Source organism: Pelodiscus sinensis, chromosome 4 (assembly GCF_049634645.1).
Source record: "Pelodiscus sinensis isolate JC-2024 chromosome 4, ASM4963464v1, whole genome shotgun sequence".
NCBI lineage: Eukaryota > Metazoa > Chordata > Testudines > Trionychidae > Pelodiscus > Pelodiscus sinensis.
In genome coordinates this window covers 22163189-22188282 of record NC_134714.1, presented here as the reverse complement: position 1 = coordinate 22188282, position 25094 = coordinate 22163189, and the positions used below count along the sequence as shown (strand labels likewise).

The 25094-nt window shown below is 46.3% G+C and overlaps 1 protein-coding gene and 1 non-coding gene across 3 annotated transcripts in view; both read left to right on the top strand.

The window, feature by feature from the left end:
- Window positions 1-9094: 9094 nt before the first annotated feature.
- Window positions 9095-9168, top strand: TRNAI-AAU (transfer RNA isoleucine (anticodon AAU)). Its single transcript has one exon. It is a non-coding gene; the product is annotated as a tRNA-Ile (tRNA).
- Window positions 9169-10327: 1159 nt separating this feature from the next.
- Window positions 10328-25094, top strand: part of ZNF839 (zinc finger protein 839) — a 19422-nt gene continuing 4655 nt past the window's right edge. Inside the window, exons 1-7 of one of the 2 annotated variants that reach the window (XM_014571980.3) lie at window positions 10328-10970; window positions 12985-13914; window positions 16553-16804; window positions 18384-18476; window positions 18853-19005; window positions 21626-21763; window positions 23862-24000. In XM_014571980.3, the coding sequence (XP_014427466.2) occupies window positions 10458-10970; window positions 12985-13914; window positions 16553-16804; window positions 18384-18476; window positions 18853-19005; window positions 21626-21763; window positions 23862-24000 (2218 nt within the window). In that variant the 5' untranslated portion in view covers window positions 10328-10457. Of the gene's footprint in view, window positions 11274-12984; window positions 13915-16552; window positions 16805-18383; window positions 18477-18852; window positions 19006-21625; window positions 21764-23861; window positions 24001-25094 lie in introns of both variants that reach the window. The other variant, XM_014571979.3, reaches the window with a different exon arrangement.

Genomic DNA, 25094 nt, shown 5'->3' with positions numbered 1-25094 from the left:
CCTCCCTCCCTTTCACCAGTTTGGGGCAGAGGGTTGGGGTGCAGGCTCTGGTCTTGAATTAAAGGATTTGGAGTGCGAGAAGGGCTCTGAGCTGGGCTTGGGACAGGCAGTTGGGGTGCCAAAGAGGATTCTATGTGCAGGCTCTGGGAGGGTGTTTGGATGCAGGAGTGCTCAAGGCTAGGGTAAGGGCTTGGGGTGTAGGAGGGGGTTCATGCCTGGGGTAGGGTTTTGGGATGTGGGCACCAGCTAGGCCCACCACTGGATAGTGGTGCAGTGGGGCTAAGGCAGGCTCATCATTGCCCTGACCCTACACCACTCCCAAAAGCAGCCAGCAAACTCCATCCCAAGTCCTGTTGTGCCCCCCCTCCCACTCTGCTCTGTGGAGATAGGATACAGGGTGAGAGAGGGGGCACCCTGACATCAGCACCCCTTTTCTCCCTCCCCAGCCCTGCACAGCAAGCAGGAGGCTCCTGGGGGTGGAGGGAGGCAGCTTCAAAGCAAAAGGCAAGAGATGCACAGCCATGGGGAGTAGGGGCAGCTGAAGTGCCGGCACTTGATAGCCTCTTGGCCAAACCAGTCAGGATCACTTGTTAGAGGCTCCAAGATCAGGATCTACTGGTGGGTGACTATTGTTTTAAGGTAACAAGTCTTGTGGATACAGGGGAAATACTAGATGTGACTTACGTAAGGTTTTGAAACTGTTGCATGCAGAATTGTCCCATCCATAGGATGGTTCCATTTGCCTCTACCATCTTATGCATGGAAACTGTGGGGTCCAGGGCAGCCTGGGGGATTACATAGGGAGTCTGGCATGGGGCAACAGCAGCAGTTGGGCTCCTCTGTACTCTTTGCAGTGGTGGTGAAGAAGAGCACAGAAGGCTGGAAGAAAGGCATGGGAGCGGAGCAGAGCAGGCTGCTATGTCACTCTGGCTCCCATCGCCATGGGGTATGAAAGAGGGCTTAACTCTAACTGCTGTCCCATGCCAGGCTTGTTGGCAATTCCCCAGCTTGTGTTGGTTGGTGGAGGAGGATTCAGGCAATGGAGGTGGGAAGGGATGGGAAAAAATGGGGTAAGGCTTGGGGCAATTTCTCAAATTGGGGTCCATGGTCCCAAGGGAGCTCCAGGGCATCTGCATGCCCTACTGATCAACTCCACCACCTCCCTTCCTCCTTCTCTCAACTGTTCCCTGTCCTGGGCCTAAGGCAAGCTCCCTACCTGACCTGGTTCTGTGTGACTCGCGGAAGTATCCACCAGATTCCTGCAGCACTTAGGAGCTCTGGTGGCCAGAGAGGCTCTGCATGATATCCCCACTCAAATGCTGGTTCCATAGCTCCCATTGGCTGGGAACCATGGCCAATGGAAGTTGCAGGAGCAGTGCCCATGGGCTCAAGGGCAGCACACAGCCTCCCTGACTGCCCATATGTGTAAGGGCCACAGGAACTTGGCGACCACTTCCTGGGAGCTGTGGTAAGTGTCACTGGTACACCATATCCCATCACTCCAACCCACACTCCAACCGCCTGCCCCAGCCTGAAATCCCTCCTGCACCCAAAGTCCCTCCTGGAGCCTACAACCCCCACCACCGCACCACCCCCCTGGCCCAGCCTGGAGTCCCCTCATGCACTCCAGGCCCTCCATCCCTGACCTTACTTGAGGTCCCACATCTCCAGCTGGAGCCCTCACATACCCAGAGCCATCCCTTGTATATGGTGAAACAGGGTGACTGTCACGGGCCCTGCACTTTGATAAAATTGGAGCTGTCCTGCTGTTTAGCCCCCCTATGGATGGCTCTGGGAGAAAGGGAGGTGGGATGGAGGGACTGAGGGTCAGACCTCAAAAAAGAGTGTGCACAGAGATGGAGCTGGGGATCTTAAAAAATTAAATCAAAATGTGGGGCTTTCTGTTACTAAAGTTTGAAACATTCTGTCATAGTTGGTCACAAGATAAATGTGAGTCAAGTAACACTTTGCTGCAAAAAAAGCAAACATATTCTGGGATGTATTAGTGGGAGTATTGTAAACAAGACGTGAAATAATTCTTCCATTCTTCTCTGTACAGATACAGTCTCAGCCTGGAATACTGTGTCCAGTTCTGAGTATCACATTTCAGGAAAGATGTAGATACATTGGAAAAAGTCCAGAGAAAAGAAACAAGAACAATTAAAGATCTAGAAAACATGACCTGGGAGGAAAGACTGAAAGCCTGTGTTTAGGCTGGAGAAGAAAAGACTCAGGGGCTGGAGAGGACCACATGATAACAGTTTTAAAGTGCATAAAAGGTTGTTATAAGGAGGAGGAAGAAAAATTGTTCTTGACTTCTGACACTAGGACAAGAAGCAATTGCAGCAAAGGAGGGGTTGGTTGGATTTTAGAAACAACTTTGTCAAGGTAGTTGCCATCCTTCCCCAGGGTTGGGGTGCTCTGCTTACTGCTGCTGTGGAGAAGCTGAATGCAGCGGGCTGGAAGAGGGTGGCAGGATGGAGTGGAATAAATTGCCTAGGGAGATTGTGTAATCTCTGTCACTGGAGATCTTTACCAGTGGGTTAAACATACATCTGTCAGGAATGGTCATAATCCTGCTTTGAGCGCAGGCAGGGGGGACAACAGAATTGCTATGCCCCTGCCCCACCCCTCAGCCCTTAGTGCTGCCCAGAGAATACCTCCCCTCCCCAGCCAATGGCGTTGTAAAGAGCCTGCAGTGGCAGCTCTGGCAAGAAGCCCTGGGCCCTTTTGAATTGCTTGGCAGTTGCCCCCTTTAGCCCCACATCACAGCGGACTGAACTAAAAGACCTCTCAGGGTCCCTTCCAGTCCTGTGATTCAATGAATTATTGCTACAACCCCACACAAAATTTCTGGTTTTAGAAGTATAGTAAGTATCAACAGACTTACCCGGCACTGCCTGGGTCCATCAGGACAGGAGGCTGGCAGTGTGGGGGGAGTTCAGGAGTCAGAGCAGGGCCTTGGGTATGTGAGGGGGGGCAGTGAAGGAGGCTGGGAGTGAGGGGATGAGAGAATGAGGGTTGGAGGATGAGGAGGGGCTCAGGGCAGGGGGTCTCATCCGGCACAGACCTTTTCTCTCCCCCACTGTCCGCCAGAAGTGTTTTCGCTCTTCCACCCAGCTGCTGGGGCATTTTCTTTCCCTGGCCTAGTTGCCAGGGATGTCCCCCTCCGCCTCCCGCCTCGCTCCTCTGGCCAGCTTCAGCTTGTCTTGGCATAACTAAATCCTGACTTTGCGTTAACTTATGAGTAGAGGAAACTGAATACCAAATTTGGTGGCCCTAGCTCTTAGGCTACATTTACACTGTACCTCTCTTGTGCAAAAGCCTATGCAAATGAAGTGCGGGTTAGCATATTGCTGTGCTTCATTTGCATAATTAATTAGGGGCCATTTTTGCACAAGAGACTTTTGCGCAAAAAGGAGTTGTGTAGACAGGTCCTTTTTGAGCAAAAACCCCCTCTTGCACAAGAGCTGTTCTTCCTGAAAAAATGAGGAAGAACGGCTCTTGTGCAAGAGGGGTGTTTTGCACAAAAAGAGGTCGTCTACATAGCTCTGTTTTGCGCAAAAAGCCTTTTGTGCAAAAAGGGCCCCCTAATTAATTATGCAAATGAAGTGTGACAATATGCTAATCCGCACCTCATTTGCATAGGCTTTTGTGCAAGAGAGGTACAGTGTAGACATAGCCTTACTGTTTAGGAAAACTTAAAAAACAACCAATGATCCTGTTGCACCTTAGGGCATGTCTACATTGCACGCTTATTTTGGAATAAGCTATTTTGGAAGAAAAACTCTGAAATAGCTTTCTTCGAAATAGAGCGTCTACACAGCAAATGCCCGTCAAAATAGCACTGAGCTATTTTGAAATAAAGCATCCACAGTCGTTGGATGCTGAATCACATTTAAGGTCACCCGGAAGCACTTCATTCAGGACATCAGGACAGCAATCACTTTTCATAACTGCTGCCTGAGGCTATCTGAGGCTCTTGCTTAAAGGGACTCCCTCCCCATACAGTCCTGTCTCAGGCTCTTCACTTTTGCCTGCCTCCTTGAGGGACAGCAAAGCCTTTTCTCTGCCTCCTGTGGTTGCCCTTGCAGACACCTCAGCACTCCTGCCCTGGAGCTGGCTCTGCCTCCAAGCAGTTGACAGAGCTTACATTGCATGCTGCACCTCCTGCTGCAGTGTTTGCAGGCTGTCTGTGGCCCTGCAGGCGGAGGACCACCAGCTTATTGTGAGGCACCTTCTCTCCTCTCTCCACGTGCTGCTCATGCAGTTCGACCCTACCTGCCTTCCCCTGCACACTGTGCACCGCCGCTTCTGGAGACTGGACACCAGCTCCGACTGGTGAGACCGGGTCATCTTGAAGTGGTGGGACTACCAGCAGTGGCTCCAGAATTTCCACATGTGGAAGGACACATTCCTGGAGCTGTATGAGTGGCTCGCTCCTGCCCTCAGGCTACAGGACACCCACATGAGACCCGCCACACCCCTCCGGAAGCGGATAGGCATCGGACTCTGGAAGCTCGCCATGCCAGACAGCTACTGATCTGTTGGGAACCAGTTTCAAATGGGGAGATTGACTGTCAGGACCATGGTCATGCAGGTATGGCACTCTTATGCTATTTTCCCAGGAGGGTGGCAAACTGCTGGAATGGGGTTCCCTAGGGCATGGGTGGTGCCGGTTGTAATGGTGGTGGAAGCTCCTTCCCCGGGAGGTTTTCCAGTCCCGCCTTCTCAAAGCCCTGACAGGGGATGGGGCAAATTGGGGTTGCTCTTTGGGGGGGGCGGGGTTGGGCTCAGGGAACTCCCAAGGGCCCTGGCAACCCTGTGATTCTCTGTGTGTCTCCTTCTACAGGTGGAGAGGGTCATCAACATTGTCCTGCTGCGAAGGACCATCAACCAGGACAACGTGGGCCCCATTGTTGCCAGCTTTGCCACCATGGACTTCACCATCTTCAGAGGGGACTATTGATGGCACCCACATCCCCATCTGGGCCACCAAGCATCTGAATACATCAACCGCAAGGGGTACAATTTGATGATTCTATAGTAGGCCCTCGTCAACCACCATGGCCAGTTCACAGAAATCTATGTTGGGTAGTTGGGGAAGGCGCATGACGCCTGGGTCTTCTGAAATTCCAGCCTGTTCCAGAAGCTGCATGCTGACACTTTTTTCCTTGACTGCCCGTCATGCGAGGTCAGGAGGATAGCATGGGAGGTGTAGAGCACACCCCTCTCACAGCTAGTCCAGCTGTGTAGAAACAAAGAAAAGGGCAGTCATCCTGGGAGACACTGTGCATGAAGCCTTTCCCTCATCTCCGAGCTGAGACTGAAAGTTCTTGTGTCAGACGAAGGTGATGTGCTCTGAGCAAGGCCATCAGGGGCCTAGACAGCAGGCCCTTTCCTGCCGGGCTACAAATGTCCAAGGGGGGAGTCTCACTACATGCAAGTCCCAGGGATGAGCAGGCATGGGAAGGTACCAGCCAGATCGAGAGACTACGTGTGCGAAGGGAGTCACAGAGTGGCCAGGCTTCCTTCTGTGCTGCGCACACGCTGGGTCTGGAAATAGCAGTGTCCCACAGGGAGAGGACTTGTAACTCTGCCTACTGGAGGAGAGAGGGACAGAGTGTTGGGGGGAGGTGTGTGTGAGCAGCAGACGCTCCTCCTCCTAGCCCTGCTGTTCCCAGGAGCAGATGCTGCCCTGAGAGCGTGGGCATGCTTGTGTGCTGTGGGTGGCACTGCTCTGTGTGTGTGTGTGTTTGTATGTCCATGACCCTAGCTTCCTTCTAGTGGTGGCTTGTGTTTTGAGGTTGTCCCACCCCAGTTTCAGGAGTAAGGCAGGTCTCTCCAGACACCTTGTGAACAAGAGCACAAGGTTCCTGCTGCAGCTTCTTGGGGCTGTGTGCCATGGACTGGTGCTCCATGAGCACCCACGTACACAGGCTGCTGCGTGATCCTCAGGACGAGAAGGCTGAGTGAGACGTGCACAGCTGCCCCTCACTGCCTGCCACCACCACCCATGTGTGTTTAGGGAAAGTAATGGGACTCACCTGATGGGCCTTCCCTGGCTTTGGACGATGCCTGGGGAACATCTTGTGTGGGGGGTTATGGGTTCCAGGAGCATAACCTCCTGGCTGGTGGGCATCGAAAAACCGGTGGCCTCGTCCAGCTCTTCCTCCTCTGCACTGGCTTAGTCCCCTAGGAGGGTGACAGTGGGTGTCTCTGGCCCTGAGTCCACAACGAGGTGGGGGAGCAAGGACTGACCCATCCCATAGGATGTGGTGGAGCTGGGCATAATATGGGCAGGCCTGTGGTGCCGCCTAGGGTTGCCAAGTGTCTGGTATTGTACCGGACAGTCCAGTATTTGTGTGCTCTGTCCGGTAAAAAAAATCAGAAAATACCAGACACGTGCAATGTCTGGTATTTTCAGATTTTTCCAGCTGCGCACTGGACTGAAGCCTGGTGTGGGCCAGGGGGGAGCGGTTGGGAGTCCCAGCTGGGCGGCGGGGCCGCGATTGCCGCCGGGAGCCCTCGGTCAGTTGAGTGTGAGGAGGAAGGGCAGCCTCCTCCTCTCTCCTGCGTTGCCGGGAGCCTGCGCAGGACACGCAGCAAGTGCCCAGGTCAGTCCGGCTCCCCACCGGCCAATTTGCTAACCCCCTCGTCCCTTCCCAGCCGGCCGGTTCTCCCTCACTTTCCCTCCTGATCTTTCCCAGTCAGCCCCCCTGCACTGCCCTGCCCCCTCCAGCTCTACTTCCCGCTGGCCCATTCCTCTTCCTGATCTCCCTCGGCCAGCGCCGCTGCACCTCTCCCTGCCCCCGTCAGCTCTGCTTCCCGGCCCCCCCTTCCTCCCTGTCAGCGCCCCTGCACCCCCTCCGCCAGCTGTGCTTCCCACTCCCCCTTCCTCCCGGCCAGCCCCATGGCCTCGGACCTCCCCCCAAGCTCTGCTTCCCGCTGGCCCGTTCCTCTTCCTGATCTCCCCAGCCAACGCCGCTGCACGCCCCCGCCCCTCCCGCCAGCTCTGCTTTCCACCCACCCTTCCTCCTGGCCAGCGCTGCGGCCCCCGATCTCCCCCAGCTGTGCTTCTCTCCTGCCCCCCCTTACTCTTGGCCAGCCCCACCCCCTCCCGGCCGGTCCTCCCTCCCCTGATATCCTGCGGCCAGCCCCATTCCGCCCTTCCCCTCCCCCCATGACCAGCCCTGCTTCCTGTTGGCCCCCCCCTTCCCAGCCAGCACTGCTCCCTTCCTGGCTGGTCCTTCTCCCTCACCCCCTATGAAGCGTGTCCAGGTTTTTGGTTTTTTTTAAATGATCTACATTCTTGGAGAATATTTTTTTTGATTACTCAAAATCTTTGGTGTCCCCCCCCCCTTTTTTTTCCTTCAACAAAATTTTTTCCCGGTGTTTTTTTTGGGGGGAGGGGGGTGTTCGGTATTTTTGTTTCTGCCATCTGGCAACCATAGTGCCGCCCCCAGAGCAGCAGCTGCACTCTCTGGCCTTAGTTCTTTAACTTTCTTGCACACCTGTTGTGGAGAGCTCAGTGGGCGCATCGGGGTCACTCATGGCAACTGCCAGCTCTGTGTAGGCTACTGCTCCATGGCTCATGGCTGTCAGGTCTTACTGTGTGCGTCAAGCCCTTTCCCCTGTGGCTCCCTACACACAACCTATTCGGAAATAACTATTTTGGAATAGGTGTTATTCCTCGTAAAATTAGGGTTACAGAATCCGGAATAAGACGTCCGATGTTTCGATATTATGCTGTATAGACACTCACATAGTTATTTTATAATAACATCCATCATTCCGAAGTAATGCTGCTGTGTAGACGTGTTCTTAGAGATTAACAAAAAATATAGAGAGTATCATGAGCTTTCATGGGAACAACCTATTTCTTCAGAGGGGTGGAGCAGAAAGTACAGAAACCCCAAAATTTGAGTTCTTGAACAAATGGACCCGCAGACAAACACACAGACAGACATATGCACTCTAATAGATATAGATATAGTACTGTACAAATAGGTGCACATTTAGTCAATACATTAAATAGAGCAACACTGATAAGACCTAGTGTGAATACTATATCCTCTTTTCAGAGTCTTACAGGTAGGTATGTTAAGCCTTACCATTCACAGTGAAACAAATAGTGAAAAACTTCCTATGGCACTGGCTACAATCCAGTTAAAAGTTCATCAGCTTTGCCAGAGAACTTATTAACATTAGGCAGAAAAAGAGTGGATTTGATGTCTGTGTGTTAAACAGAAGCACTGATTTACTATCTTGCACGCCCCCAGCTGGTGGTTCTTTGTCTGTGTTAGTTGTTTTAGGTAGCAATCTCAGCTGAAAATGTGAAAGGTTTGCTTTAGAACTGATGGTCTATAAACAACCCACTTTTATTTTAACATAAATTAAATATATAATTTACAACGCCTCCCCCCTAAATTATAGCAATAAATAATAATACACGTGACTCAAATTTTACCAATGCAATATTTGTTTAAAAAGGTTCAGCAGGGTAGCCATGTTAGTTTGTAAAACTTAAGAAACAACGAATAGTCCAGCAGCACCTTAGAGATTAAGAAAACATGTAGATGGTATCACGAGCTTTGGTGGGCACAACCCACTTTCATCTGAAGAAGTGGGTTGTGCCCACCAAAGCTCATGATACCATCTACATGTTGTGTTAGTCTCTAAGGTGCTGCTGGACTATTCGTTGTTTTGTATGTTTAAAAAGGGGTATGTAAAATACATGGGAATTAAATTGAAATAATATTAAAAGAAATGGCAAAAGAAATATTTTGATTTAATGAAATAAAACGAGTCACTTTTAAAGAGCTGTGGGGGTCTAACTTACTGGCCATGAATCTGTCAGAACTTCTGAATGAATGTGATATATCACTGCCTGTAAGATAGGTTTCTGATTCTGCATATTCATAGCTCTGGTATGCTTACTGAACTCACAGCGTCTGGAGTTTGGACTCCAGACAACTTGATGTTGTATCAAGAGGTAATATCTAAAGTAAGCACAATAGAAATATAGTTAGAAAACAAAAATATCCCATTTGTTCTTCTTATAAGGGTAAACGAAGCACGCCTTGCATCAAGTGGCCGGTTAGCTCAGTTGGTTAGAGCGTGGTGCTAATAACGCCAAGGTCGCGGGTTCGATCCCCGTACGGGCCACAAGGGAACTTTTTATTTTCAAATTTCTTCCAGTACTTTAAATTTCCATTAATATGTTTTGATGGATTAAACACAGAGTAATGCACTCATATTTAAATGCAAACGTCACTATAAAATAATGACTACGGTTATTTTACTTTAAATTGACTCTCCGTCAAGCTTTTTAAAGAGCTATAACCTGATAATGCAGCACCACAGTTTTTAGGGGGCACTTTTGCTTGAGGACTTTAAACATTGTCGCATTTCTTCAGGTATATCCATTATGCAAGCGTTCAGCAGTATTTTTTATGTATTTTCTAGTCCATATGTTTAATCGGATCTTTTTCTGTTCAGTCCCCGAATCATATATATGAAGCACACTCATATTTGGCTTTTAATGTGTTTTGTTACTCGGTGCAATACAAAATAATAGTTTTGATATATTCAGCAAAATAGGAACACACAGCACACTTTAGATGTAAAATAGTCCCTCCTCAAATTTCAAATAGTACCTTTTGATTTTTGCTTTAATTAACTAGAAAGTAACGTTTAAAAGAAAAAAAAGCCAGTTTCCCTTGAAAAAATATGTTACTCTGAAAATTAGTGGTTTAAAATATTGTAATGCATGAGAAAAGAAAATATTTCTAATTAAATTATTAAAAGTCAGGGCAGAGTGCTTTCATTGTAAAATTATGCATGGATGTAATCCCACCGAATGAAAGTAAGCTAAATACACACATCTTTGCAGGATCAGAGCCAAAATGTTAAGACAGTGACTTTGTGGGTAAAATTGACCTGTCATTGTCCATGAAGACCCTTTAATTAGGCGATTATATCTTGTGTGTTTCAAAAACAGACTAACGCTTGGTTTGGCTACAATTTACTTTACTAAAAAAAGGTTTATTTTTACTCTTTAAAAATATTGTTATCAATTTCAGATTATTTTTCTCTATCCCATGGTGTACCAAATCTGTTTAGATAGAGGTATTGGCACCCTCTGAATTGCATTGTATGCCGTGTGGTGCACTGAACACTATTGCACGGGACTACTGTTGAATGAGTATATTGTGTGTATCGACTTCAACTGTATTTGCACTACACGCCATCTCACAGGAAAACGCTTTCGAAAGCGTCTTGACACTGCGGGGCCCCTGTAGTCCTTAAGACTCCGCCCCTTCCGTGATGCTGAGTGAAGGCCGCACCCGCCGTCCCTATTGGCTGGCTCCCTCATTGCCGGTTCCTCTAGGTTCCCTCCGGAGTTTTAAGGTCTGCGGGGCGAATGTGCCTCCCGCCCCCCGACACCTGCCAAGATGGCGGCTCCCGAGGATGGGGGAGGAGAGATCGCGGCGCCGCCACCCCCTGCTGAGGAAGAGCCCCCCGGACCGGCCGCTGCCCGCGGGGCTCTCCTCAGCGCGGCGGCTGGGGAGGGCGTTGGGCTGCTGGGGCCTGACCATCCCCCGGGGGCGGCCGTGGCCAGGGGTGACTTGCTGTGTCCGGTGGAGGGTGGGGGCCTGCTGGGCGCCCTGGAGCCTAGATTCCCCGCTGAGGAGGGATCGCAAGCGCTGGCGGTGATCGAGGAGTTGTCGCAGAGCCTGGCGGCCAGTCCCTCTGCCATCTGCACCACCCTCTTCCTGCAGCCAGCGGGGAGCCTGGTGCAGGGGGCTGAGCTGAGCGCCGAGGAGCAGCTGGTGGCAGCGACCGACAACCAGGCCGTTGAGCTGATGGGGAATTTGCCTGCGGAGAAGAGTCAGGCCGAGCTTCCCGGCCAGCAGGCCCCAGCGACGCTCCTGGCGCCAGAGGAGCTCCAGAGGGTCATCGAACAAGTGAGCAGGACCCAGAAGCAGCCACCACCCCCTCTTCCCTCCTCTGGAGCTGGCACTGGGTCCTCAGTGATGTTGTCTTCTCCCAGAGGTGGGGGATACCCCCTACCCCAGGAGACTAGCTTCAGGCCCCCAGCATCAGGGATGAGTGGAACCCCACAGGGCTCTAGCCTGACTGCTGCCACGGAGTCTCAGCTGGTAACGAGTATCATGCACAATGCAGCACAGCAGTTGCAGAATGTGGCCCAGCAGGTTGCCCTTCAGGAGGGCAAAGCTATCGGTACCACCAGGTGCCTTGTACACAAGGTAAACAAAGGGGTAGAGGAGATGTCTATAGAGAACCAAAGGTTCAAGTGAATGGGAAAGTGGTCTCTGGTATAAAATTGGGACTGGGTACTAGAATGTGTAGGACAGTGAATAATCATGGGCATCTCTCTCAATGATTGAACTGTACTGAGAGCTACTGCACTAGCTCCGCTGCTGACTTTAACTCCCTGATCACTTTCATTTACCTTGGAATTTAGATTTCTCCAGGCATTAGTCTTATAGTTGGAAGACTGGTGTTGGGAGCAGCTCATTTTCAAACAAGGTAGAATGTGCATGATTGAATGAAGGTAATAGGTGTGGGTTGCCCTATGTTCTAGTCTGGCAGAATAAGCAGTTGTCCAACATGACTTGGAAGAACTACTTTACAGTGATTAGGCCAATGTAATTTGTCAGTCCAGCGTTTCTGACAGTTGAGTGTTTGGGGGCACATAATTCATGCTAACCCGTTGATCTATGAGAATTTTTTTATTATGATGGCTGCCTGCTACACTTCAGATTTTAAAGCCATTTCTATTATAATTTACATATACTCTCTAACTTTCCCAAACATTTTCCTTTTGGGCTAAGATTTTCCATGATTGGTCCTTGCCCAACAGTAACTTTTTTTAAAAAAAGTTGAGTAACCTTCATTCAGTTATGTGTATTATGAAAGACTATAAAAAAATGTTCCTACTGTTGAACAGGTGTTACAATAGAAACATTTGAAAATTACAAGTCTGGACCAAATTTAGATTGTCTTCCCTTTGTGGTAGGGACAGGTTTTTTTTTTTTGTTCTTTCATACAGCGTTTAGCACCATGGGGTTCTGGACTATGACTAGAGTTTCTGGGCATCACTGTAATACAAATAATAACAATGAGCCTTTTCTTTGAGTATTGGGAGGAATTTGACAGAAAACTAGAAGCAATTAACTTGCAGATTTTTTTTTAAATGGAAAGCTGTGCATTTAGCAAAGCACTCAAGCATGCGTTTGCGTGGAATCAGATGGATTATATCTGTGCTTGTAGTTGGGCATGTGCCTAAGTGCTTTGGGTGGTTTGCTGATAGAGAAATGGACACTTCTCAAGTAAGAGGTCGGGCTTTGACTCTTCCTCAGTCCCTTGCTAATTCTGTGGTGTGACTAAAAAATGATAAAGGTGGTGAAGAGGAGGACAGAAAGGAGGTTATAGCTCAGAAGCATGAGCTGCTTATATCATCTTAAGGATATTTTTAACTGTACATTTATTAGGATATAACCTTGGCCTAATAGTTGGCCTCCAAAATTAATAGAGAGTTAATTGCCTTGTAGGTGAGATGTGCTTGTTGAATTTACAAATTCACAGCAGAGGGCTAGATTTTGAAACTGAATCTGCACAGGTGTACCCTGTTGACTTAAGCAGGGTTCTGCCCAACTGATCCATTTGCAGGAATTATTTCTTAGTTTTTGGCAACTAAATTCATGGTTGCTATATCGTTTCATTTTTAAGGCCTACCAAATAAACTGAAATGCTTTATGTAAGCAACAAATGCGACTGTATACATAATTTAGTAGCTGGAAGGAAATATATACTTGAGGGTTGTAAGAAAATTGGATGATGTATCTAATTTCTTCATGTTTCACTTTAAGGTCTTGCATACACAGATGTAAAATCTTGATTAAATAATATTGTACTTGTACATTTTCAACTCTTTTGTTTTTCTTTCTCCTATAGCAATTAGAAGCCATTTGTGTACAAATGCAGCCGGGGCAGATGAAGGAAAACGAAAAACCAGTACCACCTCTTGCAGCAGTCCAATCCAAAGTTACTACACTGAGTCAGCCAGCTGGTAGGAATTCTGGCCTGTCCAGACTTAATATTATTAATCCACAGATTATTAGGGTACAGCCTGTTACAGGAACTGAGCAGCAACAGTTTTTCTTGCATAGTTCTTCTGAGTCGCCAGTTCAGCTACTTGTGCAGAGACCTTTAGCCCCTCGTGGACCAGTGTCAGTGAATAAGATTCCCACACGCCAGACATTGAACGGACAGAAGACTCCACGTGCCACGCTGTCTGCTACAGAATCTCAAAATGTTACTTTGGTGGCAGCCAGTTCAGCAAATACTCTTATATCGAGCCTTGAGAAAAAGCAAAAAGAACTAAAGCTAAAAAAATCTTTGAAAGTGAAGACTCGTTCTGGACGGATTTCACGACCTCCAAAATATAAAGCAAGAGATTATAAATTTATTAAAACAGAGGATTTAGCTGATGGGCATCAATCTGATTCTGATGACTATTCTGAACTAAGCATAGAAGATGATGACGAGGGGAAAGAGAAGGCCACAGATACATTATTCAGTCCTTTGAATTATAACCTGAAGCCCAAAATGTTCAAATGTCAGACTTGTGAAAAATCCTACATAGGAAAAGGAGGATTAGCGCGGCACTATAAACTTAATCCAGTTCATGGACAACTGGAGTCTTCACAGCAAAAAGCATCTATGAATAAAACTAATAAAAGTGTGTTTCTGGATATTTTTGGAGGAGCAGGTGATGGAACTGAGAGTTTGGCACATTTGCAACCTGATGTTGTCACTTTAAATAATGAAAAATCACTAGCTGTCGGTTTGGAAGAAACTGCTTCTTCACAAAATGAGCAACAGGTAAGGTGGTAGTTTGCTTTCTGCATAATATGCAGTTTCACAAACAATGTAAAGGCAATTTCACTTCAACATTATTGCAATTTTAGAACTTTATTCTTCACTAATTTACATGCAGAATTCTTATAGATGGGAATGGGAATTCTTTCAATAGATCAGGGGTTCCCAAACTTTTTGACATGGGGACCAGTAAATCCATTCATAAACTTTTGGAGGACTGGTAACATTAATTTGCATATTCATTAATCAAATGATGAATATTTAAATAAGTTGTTTCTGGTCCTCCCAAAGCCCCCAGTGCCAGCTTTAGCAAAGCTTTTGATAGTGTCACCCAACATATTCTTGCCATCAAGTTAAAAACAATGGATTAGATAAATGGAGTGTAAGACAGACAAAGTTGGTTAGACCAGGATTTCCCAAACTTTTTACTTTAGTTGGAACCCTTTTTTAGTACTGTTTTTTGCAGCCCAAAAATATAAACACATAAAACAAACTGAGAAAATACCAGACATATAACATGTCTGGTATTTTCTCATTAGATACGTTTTATTATTACTAGATGTGTCAGTTTGTAGTTTCAAACTGTCTGGCTGCTAAATGTGCTCAGGCTGCATGAGTGTGTCTACCAGCCAGCCAGTTCGCAGCTACTCAAGGGGGGGTAGGTGGGTGGGGGGGGCACAATAGCATCCCCAGGCTGGACTCACTCGTGCTTTAGGGGGGTGGGCAGCAGCACCCCGAGATCTATATATGGCTGGGTCAGTCCTGCCTCCCCCCCCCTGCGCCTCTGGCCAGCCCTACTTCACCCAATCCCCTCCTGGACAGCCAGTTCTCCCCTGCTTGTCCTCCCAATCTCCCTTGGCCAGCCCCGCTGCCCACGGCCAGCCCTGCTTCTGGCTGCCGCTTCTCTTCCCAACTTCCCCGGCCACTAAAGAGAAATGGTTGTGACCTGGGGTTGAGAATGTGACCTAGGGGAGGAGGGGATTGAGATCTGGAGTAGAGGATTGGGGTGCCAGATCTGGCAGGGGGTATGGGTACAGGAGGGGGGACAGAGGGTTGGGGAAGGGAGGAGCTGGGATGCCTGAGGCAGGCTCTGGCGAGGAGATTTACCAGCCAGCAGCCCAACCAGCCTGTGGAGATAAATGCTTTCACAGTTTAAAACGTTTCTCAGCCAGCCTGCTTGCACTACCCCTACGCAGGCTGTAGGACCATGTACTTGTGTAAATAACTGAGCTGGGAGTGGGGAGAGGGGGTGGGGTGCTTTATGTGCTTCCTGTTGTTCAAAGAGGCATCTCCCATTGGCCAGTTTCTGACCAGCAAACGGCCAGTGGGATTGTGCTGGTTTTGTGGGCAGCACCTGAAGCCTTCCCTCCGGGATCCGTCTTGAAAGAGAAACAGCCTGGCAGCCACTTTTGAGTAGCGTGTGGGTGGAACGAGGCAAGCAGGGAGCCTGCCTGCGGCTCCCTGCTGAGTCAGCGGGCTGGATCTGCTGCCTTGGTGGGCTGCATTTTGCCCAGGCCTGCTATAAACTGACCTAATTATTATGGGTACTTGAGTCACCAGGCTAGATACTTGGTGGCAGGGGGGAAGAAAGAAAAAGGTAAATATTTTTGGCCATAACCATTGTCACTTAATCTTCTTCATGATTCTTAGAGATCTTACTGATACAGGTATGTTATGGAGGAAGAGTAGCACCAAGTGACTCACTTCAAATTACAAACTTCAGGTGCAGCTGGAATAAATTTGGTAATTTGCATATAATCCATGTTAGGGATGTTAAATTTCATTTAACTCATTGACTAGTCGATGGATTTTCCATTGACTAGTCAATAAGCTGGCTTTTAATACATTTAAAAGTGCAAGTCTGGCCAGCTGATTCCCGGATTGCGCCGGTTCCCCCTTTTTCTCTCCCTCCCCCCCCCCCCCTCCCCCCCCGCACCAGTCTTTTAAATGTATTAAGCACAAGCAGGCTCTTAGTACATTTAAAAAACAGAGGCACAGCATCTGATCCCTGGCTCACGCGGTTCCCACTATCTCCCTGCCCCTGTGGAGATGGTGCTGGGTGGGAACTGGCTTTTAAGATGGCTCTCCCCCCCCCCCTTTTCCCCCCAGTTCCTGCTCTCTCCCCCCCCCCTTGCTGCCTCTGATAAGCTTTTGTTTATCGGATAGTTGATTAGTTGCTAACATTCCTAGTCCATGGTAGATGAATCTGTTGTAAATTTGGGAAGTCTGTGCAAAGAGGGGAGCTGCTATTGGAACATAAGCACAAAGTATTGAAGGTGATCAGGCTTTATTTATAAATATCTTTAAGTGCCCTTTGGGGACATTCATTTTAATACTCTAGCTAGCTAGAGGAACAGTGTCCATAAGTGAGAGATTCTTGGATTCTGTTTTGCCAACATTTTTCCATGATAGCTTTGAGACTATTTTTGTAATTTGTGTAGTGAATATTGTATTCCTATTAGGGCTGTTAAAATGTGTTTAATTATGTAATTCTGTAACCACTGAAAATTTCAGCCATTCCATGTGGGAGGCTGGTACACGTGGGAAACTAAATATTTTAAACTGAGATTTTTCTCAGTACTCTGTTGAGGGAGGGACGAACGTTTTAATGATTATTTATTGTATTCATTTTTTTATAAAGACTGGTGAATCTGCAGAAGGCAGAAACTTGTTGGCTGCACAACAAAGTGACACTAGTTTAGAATATCGTGCACCTGGAATGCCAAATGGATCTGGAAGACCAAAAAGACGTAAAAGACGTGGCCGACCAAGGATGGCTGGAAGATCAGTGTGTTCGGGAAGACTTAGTAGACCTGTTCAGTCCCCTTCAATGTCTCTTAGTAACGTGTCAACAGAACACATCATATTTAGAAGGAAAACTAGACTAAAAGAGGTCTGGTTCCCTTCACTTATTTCATATGTACCTTTTTTCACCACCTACTGCCAAAATCTGATAAAATTCATCAAAAAGTAGTGAGCATGTTTGTGTAAATGAGGACGACGGGGGGTTATTTAAGTACCAAAGTTAAATATTAAATACATTAAGCAAAAGACATAAATCAAGTCATTGGTAAAAGATATAGGTTTTTAGAAAGTGTACCTGTGTATAATAGTTATTGGCCTCTTAGTAATTCAGGCCTACTCAACTTTGGAAGCCCTGGGGGCCACAATGATACTCGCAGTACATGCCAAGGGCTGCAACGTAAGTGTGGTTGCATAGACCTGCAAATATATATGCAAATAGCTTCTTTCTCACTGATGGGCATGAATACAAAGATTAAGGCAAGGCTATACAACACACAGGTCCCATTTAACTCAGTTCTGCTGATATTTATAAAATGCAGTATTTACTTGATTTCCACCCATATGGCCGCACTTTTAATGAGCAATGACAGTCCTGGAATTTATCTACTAAAAAGTATATCAAGAAAAGACCATTATATTGACTACTTTTTTGTTTTGGCTTTACAACAGTCCATGAATTTAACTACTAAAACACATATCAACCCAAACTGCACTTAAACCCAAACCGCACTGCATACTGCAAACAAATGGGCAGTGGGCCACACGCGGGCCACATTTTGAATAGCCCTGTAGTAAATGAATACAATCTTGACTCTGTTTGGGAGAAAAATTATTAGTAGTGCCACTGTGTGTGTCTATTATTATATACACTTTTTATATATTAAGAGTCCATCTTATTTTAAAAATGATTTTATTACAGTTCAAGTAATTGCCATGTTTTCTGAGCTTCCTGCATGTCACTGTGGATTGAGCTTTTGTGCTTAAGTCATTACGGTTTACTTTTTTTTTTCCCCATGAGTACACAGTTATTGAAACTGATCATTAACTGTTTGTGTTGAAAGACTGTATCATACCTTCATCTTAACTTTGCTCATCAAATCTCTAAATACAGATTTATTCTTAGAACCACTTAATTTTGTGATCTGGTAAAGGAAAGTGGATTAGTCCTTACCTTGTGCCATCTCTTTGATAGTGACTATTATGTCCTGTAATGGAGAACTGAGGTTGTGAACTGAGGAATGATTAGCATTAAGGATGTTAGATATCTGGTAATTGAATAGTAGTGTAACTGCATTAAAACTTTGCATTTATATGACTATTCGATAGCCCCTGGGGGTGGGGCCAGCAGCCAGTGCACTCCAGACCTACTCCCAGGGAGCCCCTGCCACCCCACGCTGCTGCCTCTGTATCAGAGGCAGCAGCGCAGGGTGGCAGGAGGGAGCCAGTTTGCGAGGGGGGACCGTTTAAAAAAACAGCTCAAGCTCCTACTTCCCACCCCCCTTGCTGCCTCTGATAGAGGCAGCAAGGGGGGTGGAATGTGAGTAGTTGACAACATTAACTAAAGCCTGGCTTATTGGTTAATCATCTAGTTGACTGCTAGTTGAAATCCCTAATTAGCATGCATTGGCATTTTTTTGTCCTAAAGAAACTATTTTGGTCTTTACCAGCTAATCCAACAATGTGACAATGAAGACTTAATGGAACTGGCTCTTCCCCGCCTGACGAAGCTTGTTACTGTATATGAATTTCTACTGATGAAGGTGAGCTTTTCTCATTGTGTATGTAGAATCTTAAAGATTTTACATATATTTTGAAGATTTTAATCTTTCATATACATCATGAAAACTTCTCTGGGAATTAATCTTAGCTGCATGTGTTAGACCTATGAAAACTAAAGATGTTTTTAGTTCACCTTTAAACCTCATGTAGGCAAAGGCAGACAGTTTGCCAGACTGCATTTTTTTTTTAACTTTTGTTGCCTGCTTCATCAGAGCTATTTCTGAAGATTCCAAATTCTTTCCTTTCTGTACTGATGGGGAAAGGATTGATGATTGGAAAAAGTGATAGGCATAACAAATCGATATTTTGCTAACTTAATTGTATTTCATTTTCAATATTCTTGCTTATTCTGTTTAGGTTGAAAAAGGTTCCCCAGGAAAGGCCTTTTTTCCGGAGGTTTATAGAGAATTTGAAGAGTTACATAATATGGTAAAGAAAATGTCTCAAGACCATTTCAATAATTCTGATTTTCTGAGTTATCAGCAGCCTGTGGAAATAAAAGATCCGAAGGTAAGAGGACACATTTTGGAGGGTTTTTAGGGAATGTTTGGCATCGGCTTTTCTCTGATGCTAGGCATTTTATAGCATAAGTGATATTTAAATAGAACAGCAACTTCCTGGTAAGAGAAAATGGAGATAAAATGTAAACTGAAGAACAAATACTGAAAGGTTAAAAAATATTTATCTTTTGGTATTTGATCAGTAATAGAAAAATTTGATTAAACCAAAGACTTGGTTGATAGCTGACTGCAAATCAAAACCGCAGGTGCTTAGAGTAGTTTGAAGCTATCTCTTGTTGCCAGAAGTGCTTTGGTGGCTCAGCATCATCTCTGGACGGTAGCATTAATAGAATCCCATCCTATCTTTGGCTAGAAAGGAAATGGCCATGACATGATGCTGATGGGGATGAGCTCAAGTAAGTCCTATTTGAGAAGCTGAGATACAGAGGGTCCCCAGCAGACAAATCTGCAATTTCCTAAAGCCGTGGTCTCCAACCTTTTTACACCCAAGATCTCTTTTTAAGTGTCAGAACAAGCCAAGATCTACTGCCCCATCCTTCCCCCAAGACCCCACCTCTTCTTTGAAGCCCCACCCTATCTATTCTCCTCTCCATCACTTGCTATCCCCAGCCCTTATACATTCTACACTGCCGCTTTTTTTATTCTTCTGTAGGAAGAGGTTTTTCCAACATTTGGCTTGTCTAGACTTGACCAAATGTCAGAAAAACCCTTTCTTTCTGAAGCCCCCTTATTCCTTGTGGAACGAGGAATACAGGGGTTACTGAAAGAGCATGTTTGCTCTTCCACTAAAAAAAGCGGAAGAAGAAATGCATCCCTGGATGCGGAAGAGTTTTTTTCGGGATATCTCTGGAATCCTGGAAAAACTCCTGTAGTCTAGCCATACACTCGCTCGGTTGAGACAGGATGTGCGGGCTCTGGGGTGGGAATGAGGGATTTGGGTGTGGGAAGGGATGAGAGGTGCAAGCTCTGGGAGGAAATTTGGATGCAGGAGGAGGTGGAGAAGGGGACGCTGGCTCGGGGAGGGAGCTCCAGGCCAGGGAGTGTTGGGGTCAGATGGAGGGTTGGGGTACTAAGCAAGCCACAGGTTTGTGGATATGAGGGTGCAGGAATTTGGGGTGGGGTATGTGAGGGGCTCAGGGCAGAGGGGTCCAGTGTATGATAGGCTCAGTTCTAGGCTCGGGGGGTGGGGGGGTGCAGGAGTGTTATGATGCTGTGGCCAGATGGAGGCTTGGCCCCAATTGGGGATTTGTTGGCCAGGCTTCATTTTTAAATAAAATACTATGTCAAACACACACAGTTTCTGCATTGTCTTTATTTCTGAGACGGGCAGGGAACCTGTTTTGAGTCAGGGGTCACTGACACACAGAAAAGTCAGTTGGGGGCCACACAAGTGAGATGCAAAAAAACCTTCTCCAACCCCCCGCCCCCCCCCCCCCTCAAACCTCACTAATGTGGCTCCAACTGTGCTGGTGGGAGCAGGGGATGTGGTACTGGGGAAGGGTGCTAGTGGGTGCTAGGGCAGGGGTGTTAGCGGGGGCAGGATGCAAGTGGGGGACAGGGGAGAGGGGACAGAGTGCCGGGGAGGGCAGGGGACTGGGTTCTGTAGCAGGGGACCAGGTGCCAGGGTTCTGGAGTAGGAGACAGGGTGCCAGTGGGGGCAGGAGACAGGGAATCCCCTGCACCCGCCTCCTCCCAGGACCGCCCCCCCCCCCCCCCCCCCCGCAGAGCAGGGAAGTCCTAGCGTGCACCTTCTCTGGGGACTCCCTCCCTGCAAGTTCCTGGCACGCCACAGACCTGGGGGAGGGGAGCAGCCAGTGCACTTCCGGAACGTCCGGAAGTGGCGCGCAGCTTCATGACTTCCGTCCACCCTACAGGAAGCTGGCACTACCTCCATTGTTGCTGGATGTAAGTAGTGGGGCTTCTTTGGGGTGGAGGGAAATGGGGGCAGGAGGAGAGGGGCGGAGCACTGAACACCTTGCGATTGATTGGTTGAGCCGGGTTGATTGTGATCGACGGGTTGGTGACCACTGTGCTAAAGTTTTTCTACTAAATGTAAGTTATAGATGCCCTATCATTGAACCATATTCATCTCACTCACGTAAATGTTCAATCATGTTTCTTCTATGGAGAAACAAAATTGCACCAATTTAAAGGTATGCTACCAAGGTTGGTAGGTCTGAAATTTGACCTACTTTTTTGCTTCTCTTTGCAAAGTCCATGTGTAATTGTTTTTTAAATAGATGCTATAATGTGCTTTTAGAAAGTCTGGCATTTATGAAAATCCCTATAAAAGTAAACCAATACATTCACAGAACAGAGCAAAAATTGGAGGGAGGGAGAGGGAGGATTAATTTACTATGGAGCTGTGAACAGTAGTCACTGACATTCCTGGTTCTTGCTCTAAGTTTACACTGTTGATTATTACTTTTATCTGTTGAGATGCTTCACTTGAATGAAGGCTAATTGTAGATGTTGTTGTAGTCCTAAAATAGCTTTTGAAGCTGTATGATTGACCGAGTGGATCCCAAAAAAATTTGGCTATATAAGTATTGAAAATTTGGTATAGGAGAAAATACACTTGTATATTGTTATCCGTAACTGTTTTATAGGTTGCTGAATCTCTAGGAATTACAGAGACGCTTCTTGGAAAACAAATGATACAAGCTGCAGACTCTTCAACACAATGTGTAACTAAAACAGTGGATGAGCAGATGTTCACAGAGATAACAAGAAAGCGAGCAAATAAGGTACAAAATAATTGTGAATTTAATATATAAACAGTCACACTAAAGCTGCTTAAAATATGCTAACTTATTTTTTAATATTAACAGTAATGTTACCATTTTATTAAAGTTATGTTTCCAGATGTAACTGAGTTTTTTGAGTCAGTAACTCTGAAATATCAGATTGGAGAGTGTTTTTCCTTTTAAGAAGAGATACCAAAATGAGTTAAATAAAGAGCTTGCTTTTCAGTGTGTCTGCCCTGACTTCCTGATTAAAGATCTGCTCTGGGGGAGAGGGAGGCTGTCTTCAGCTGCCCCCCTGACTCCATTTCATCCATGGGGCTCCGGGGTGGGCTTTAAGTCCTGTCCCTGCTTTGGCTGTTGGTTCTGGGCTTCAGACTCCTGCTCCACTCCTACCCATGGGGCTTTGGCTCTGGACTTCAGCTGAGGGCAGTGGTTCTTCAACAGGGCTGGCCTTACTGAGAGCTGTGGTCAGAGGTAAGGAGTAGGATGAGCTTGGCTGTGGAAAAGGAGCTTGGGACGATGTGTTTTGGGGGAGCAAGGTCTAGGAGTGGTGGTAAGTTGGGGGAGAAGATGGGGCCTGAGGAATCCATGGGGAGCCAGCAAAACCCTTACATAAATCACAATCTTTGGATATGTATGTGCATATTTATTTGTTTTTCCTAAAGATAGTTAAGTGTATTGAGGAAAAGTTGTCAGTGGCTACTAGCAAGATTGTTTCCACACTGAGGCTGACACAGTATCATGCGTGGGGTGCTACAAATTTATGGTCCATTTTGGTCAATTTCAGAGTCATAGGATTTAAAAGATAACTGTTAATATTTCAGCTTATTTAAACCTGAAATTTCAATGCTGTAATTGTAAGGGTCCTAACCCGAAAAGGAGTTGTGTGGAGAGATGTTAATGGTACTGTTACCCTTATTTCTGCACTGCTGCTCAAGTGGTGCTGCCTTCAGAGCTGGAGAGCAGCAGCTGCTGGCCAGGAGCCTAGTTCTTAAGGCAGAGCTGCAGTGCTGGGCAACAGCCTCCTCTTTCTGACTGCCCAGCTCTGAAGTCAGTGCAGAAGTAAGAGTGGCAATACCATGATTCCCTTCCCCAATAACCACCTTGTGGATCCCCCCTCCAACTGCTCTCTCAATTCAGGCTTGGTCTATTCTGCAGAGTTAAGTGGACATAAAGCCGCTTATGTCAACCTTATTATGGCAGTGTCTACACTAAAATGCTGTTTCCACTCAAGTAGGTGGTATGCTGCACTGACATAACAGCTCCACTTCCATGAGAGGTGTAGCACTTCTATAATTAGGGTCTGTCTGGACACAATCACCCTATTGCTTACTTCAGCTGCTGGATGTCATTTTGTCATCAGCACTTGCTCACAGCTTCAGCTGTGAAATTGACAATGTCAAGTCACTGCTGATAGCCTTGGTTCTGTGAAATTGAATCAGCCTTGGGCTTGCAACTGAGGCTGTTACTCTGGGATGGGGTTCTAGCTTTGAACCCCATGTGGCTGTCAGTGCCCCATGATGTCCCACTTCAGTGGGTGCAAGCACTCCTGTTGAGGATGTGCTTTACTGGCTGGAGGGTTGTATGGACACCAACAGCTGGCTGAATTACTGTGGTGTCTGTAGGTCAACCTAAATTGTTGACTTAATTTTGTAGTGCAGATGGGCTCTCAGAGCTGTCTTGAGGAGTATTTGCAACATCTTCCTATTTTTCTGCCTGTGCTTAAGCCTATGACCTTGTCAGCCTTCCCATTCCCACTCACACTTAGGGTAGGGAGTTCAGTGCTGGAGAGGGAATAGAGGCAAGATTTTCTTTTGTGGTAGATAGATACTCCTTGTGTGTGAGTTGTCCCAGACCTTACCAGTGAGACCCCTCTGACTCATCCCTCAAATAGTGACGCAACACCAGGTTTATTACAACAGACATTAAAATTAAGACAAGAAAACATATTGGAAAATTTAAGGTTGTGCTAGGATTTTCTTTCAAGGGCTTCCTAGCTTTGTTGTAGGTGGGAGTAATGTTTCATTTCACACTGGAAAAAAATAAAAAAGTCTGTTTCTGTAAGTGATACCAAACCAGCTAGTTTTTGTATTGACAGAATTTAGACGAAGAACTGTTGCCATCAGCTAAAAGGGCCAGTATAGAAGGCATATTGGAGAACGTGAAAGATGTTTTTGCCAGTCAAAATGCAATAGAGGAAAAGAGCTGGAGCTTATCTACACTGACTACAAAGGATGGTAATGTTTAACTTATAACTTACCACCTCTGTTCTGTTGGGTGCAGTTTAGTTAATTCCATTAGCTTCTGTTGTCTCTACAGATGTCATAAACTTGGTTTAATGCCTTAAACTTGGTTTTGCACTTGGTCTTATAGGTCTTTAAATGACTGTTGAACTGAAGTCTGAGTTAAGAATATTATTTGTATTGTCATGGTATTTAGAAGCCCCTATCATGGACCAGAACCCTATTGTGCTAGGAACTGTACACACAGAACAAAAAGACAGAATGTGGGACTGGTCAGAGTGTAGATCAGTGTAAGAACTACAACTTTTTACCCTTTCTCTCATTATATAGCTCTTTTGCCACTGGTACAAGCTTCTGAGCTTTTGCTCATTTGATTTTTGCCCCTTTTTCCCTTTCACTTTTTTAAATATTCCATGTATCTCCTTCAAAGGATCCCTCACCACATTCCTCTTGCTCCATTTACAAGAGGATTTTCTGCTGTACTTCTATTTAAAAAAAAAAGCGTTAAACTGTGATTCATTAGCACCCACACTTAAGTTTGTGCTAGTTTATGCTGCAGCTCCACTATAAAACCTATGTAAAAATGGCACTTCCTTAGCTGACAAGTCTCTCTTGTGCAGTGACTGTCTTAATGACAAAAACAAGTTTTGACTCTTGTTGACCATGAAGAAGAAACTGCTAAAATTGAATGAGTTGATATATCAGTGTTTTATTACTAAGTTTGATATATTTTTTTAACAAAGATCCAATCAGCTACACCTGTGTGAACCCACTAAAAAAGTAAGTTGCACAGGGGCCAGAAGGGGCATAATTTGGCCTGCTGTGTCTTTCTGCTAGTGACAATATGATGGAAAGAACCCAGTATATCTGATCCTAAGCTGTTTTCAGGACTGTGAAAAGAGAAAATAACTACCCTTTCTAATAAATTAAGGCCATTTGATTTGGAGCCATTAAGAGAATAAACATGGAACTCACCAGAGCGACTTCCCGAGACTGAGTAGAACTGCACTTATATTTTTGTACTGTTGTTCTTATGGGGCGATAGCATAATTGTCTTAAAAATCCAATGCTACTTGAGGGAAAATTTA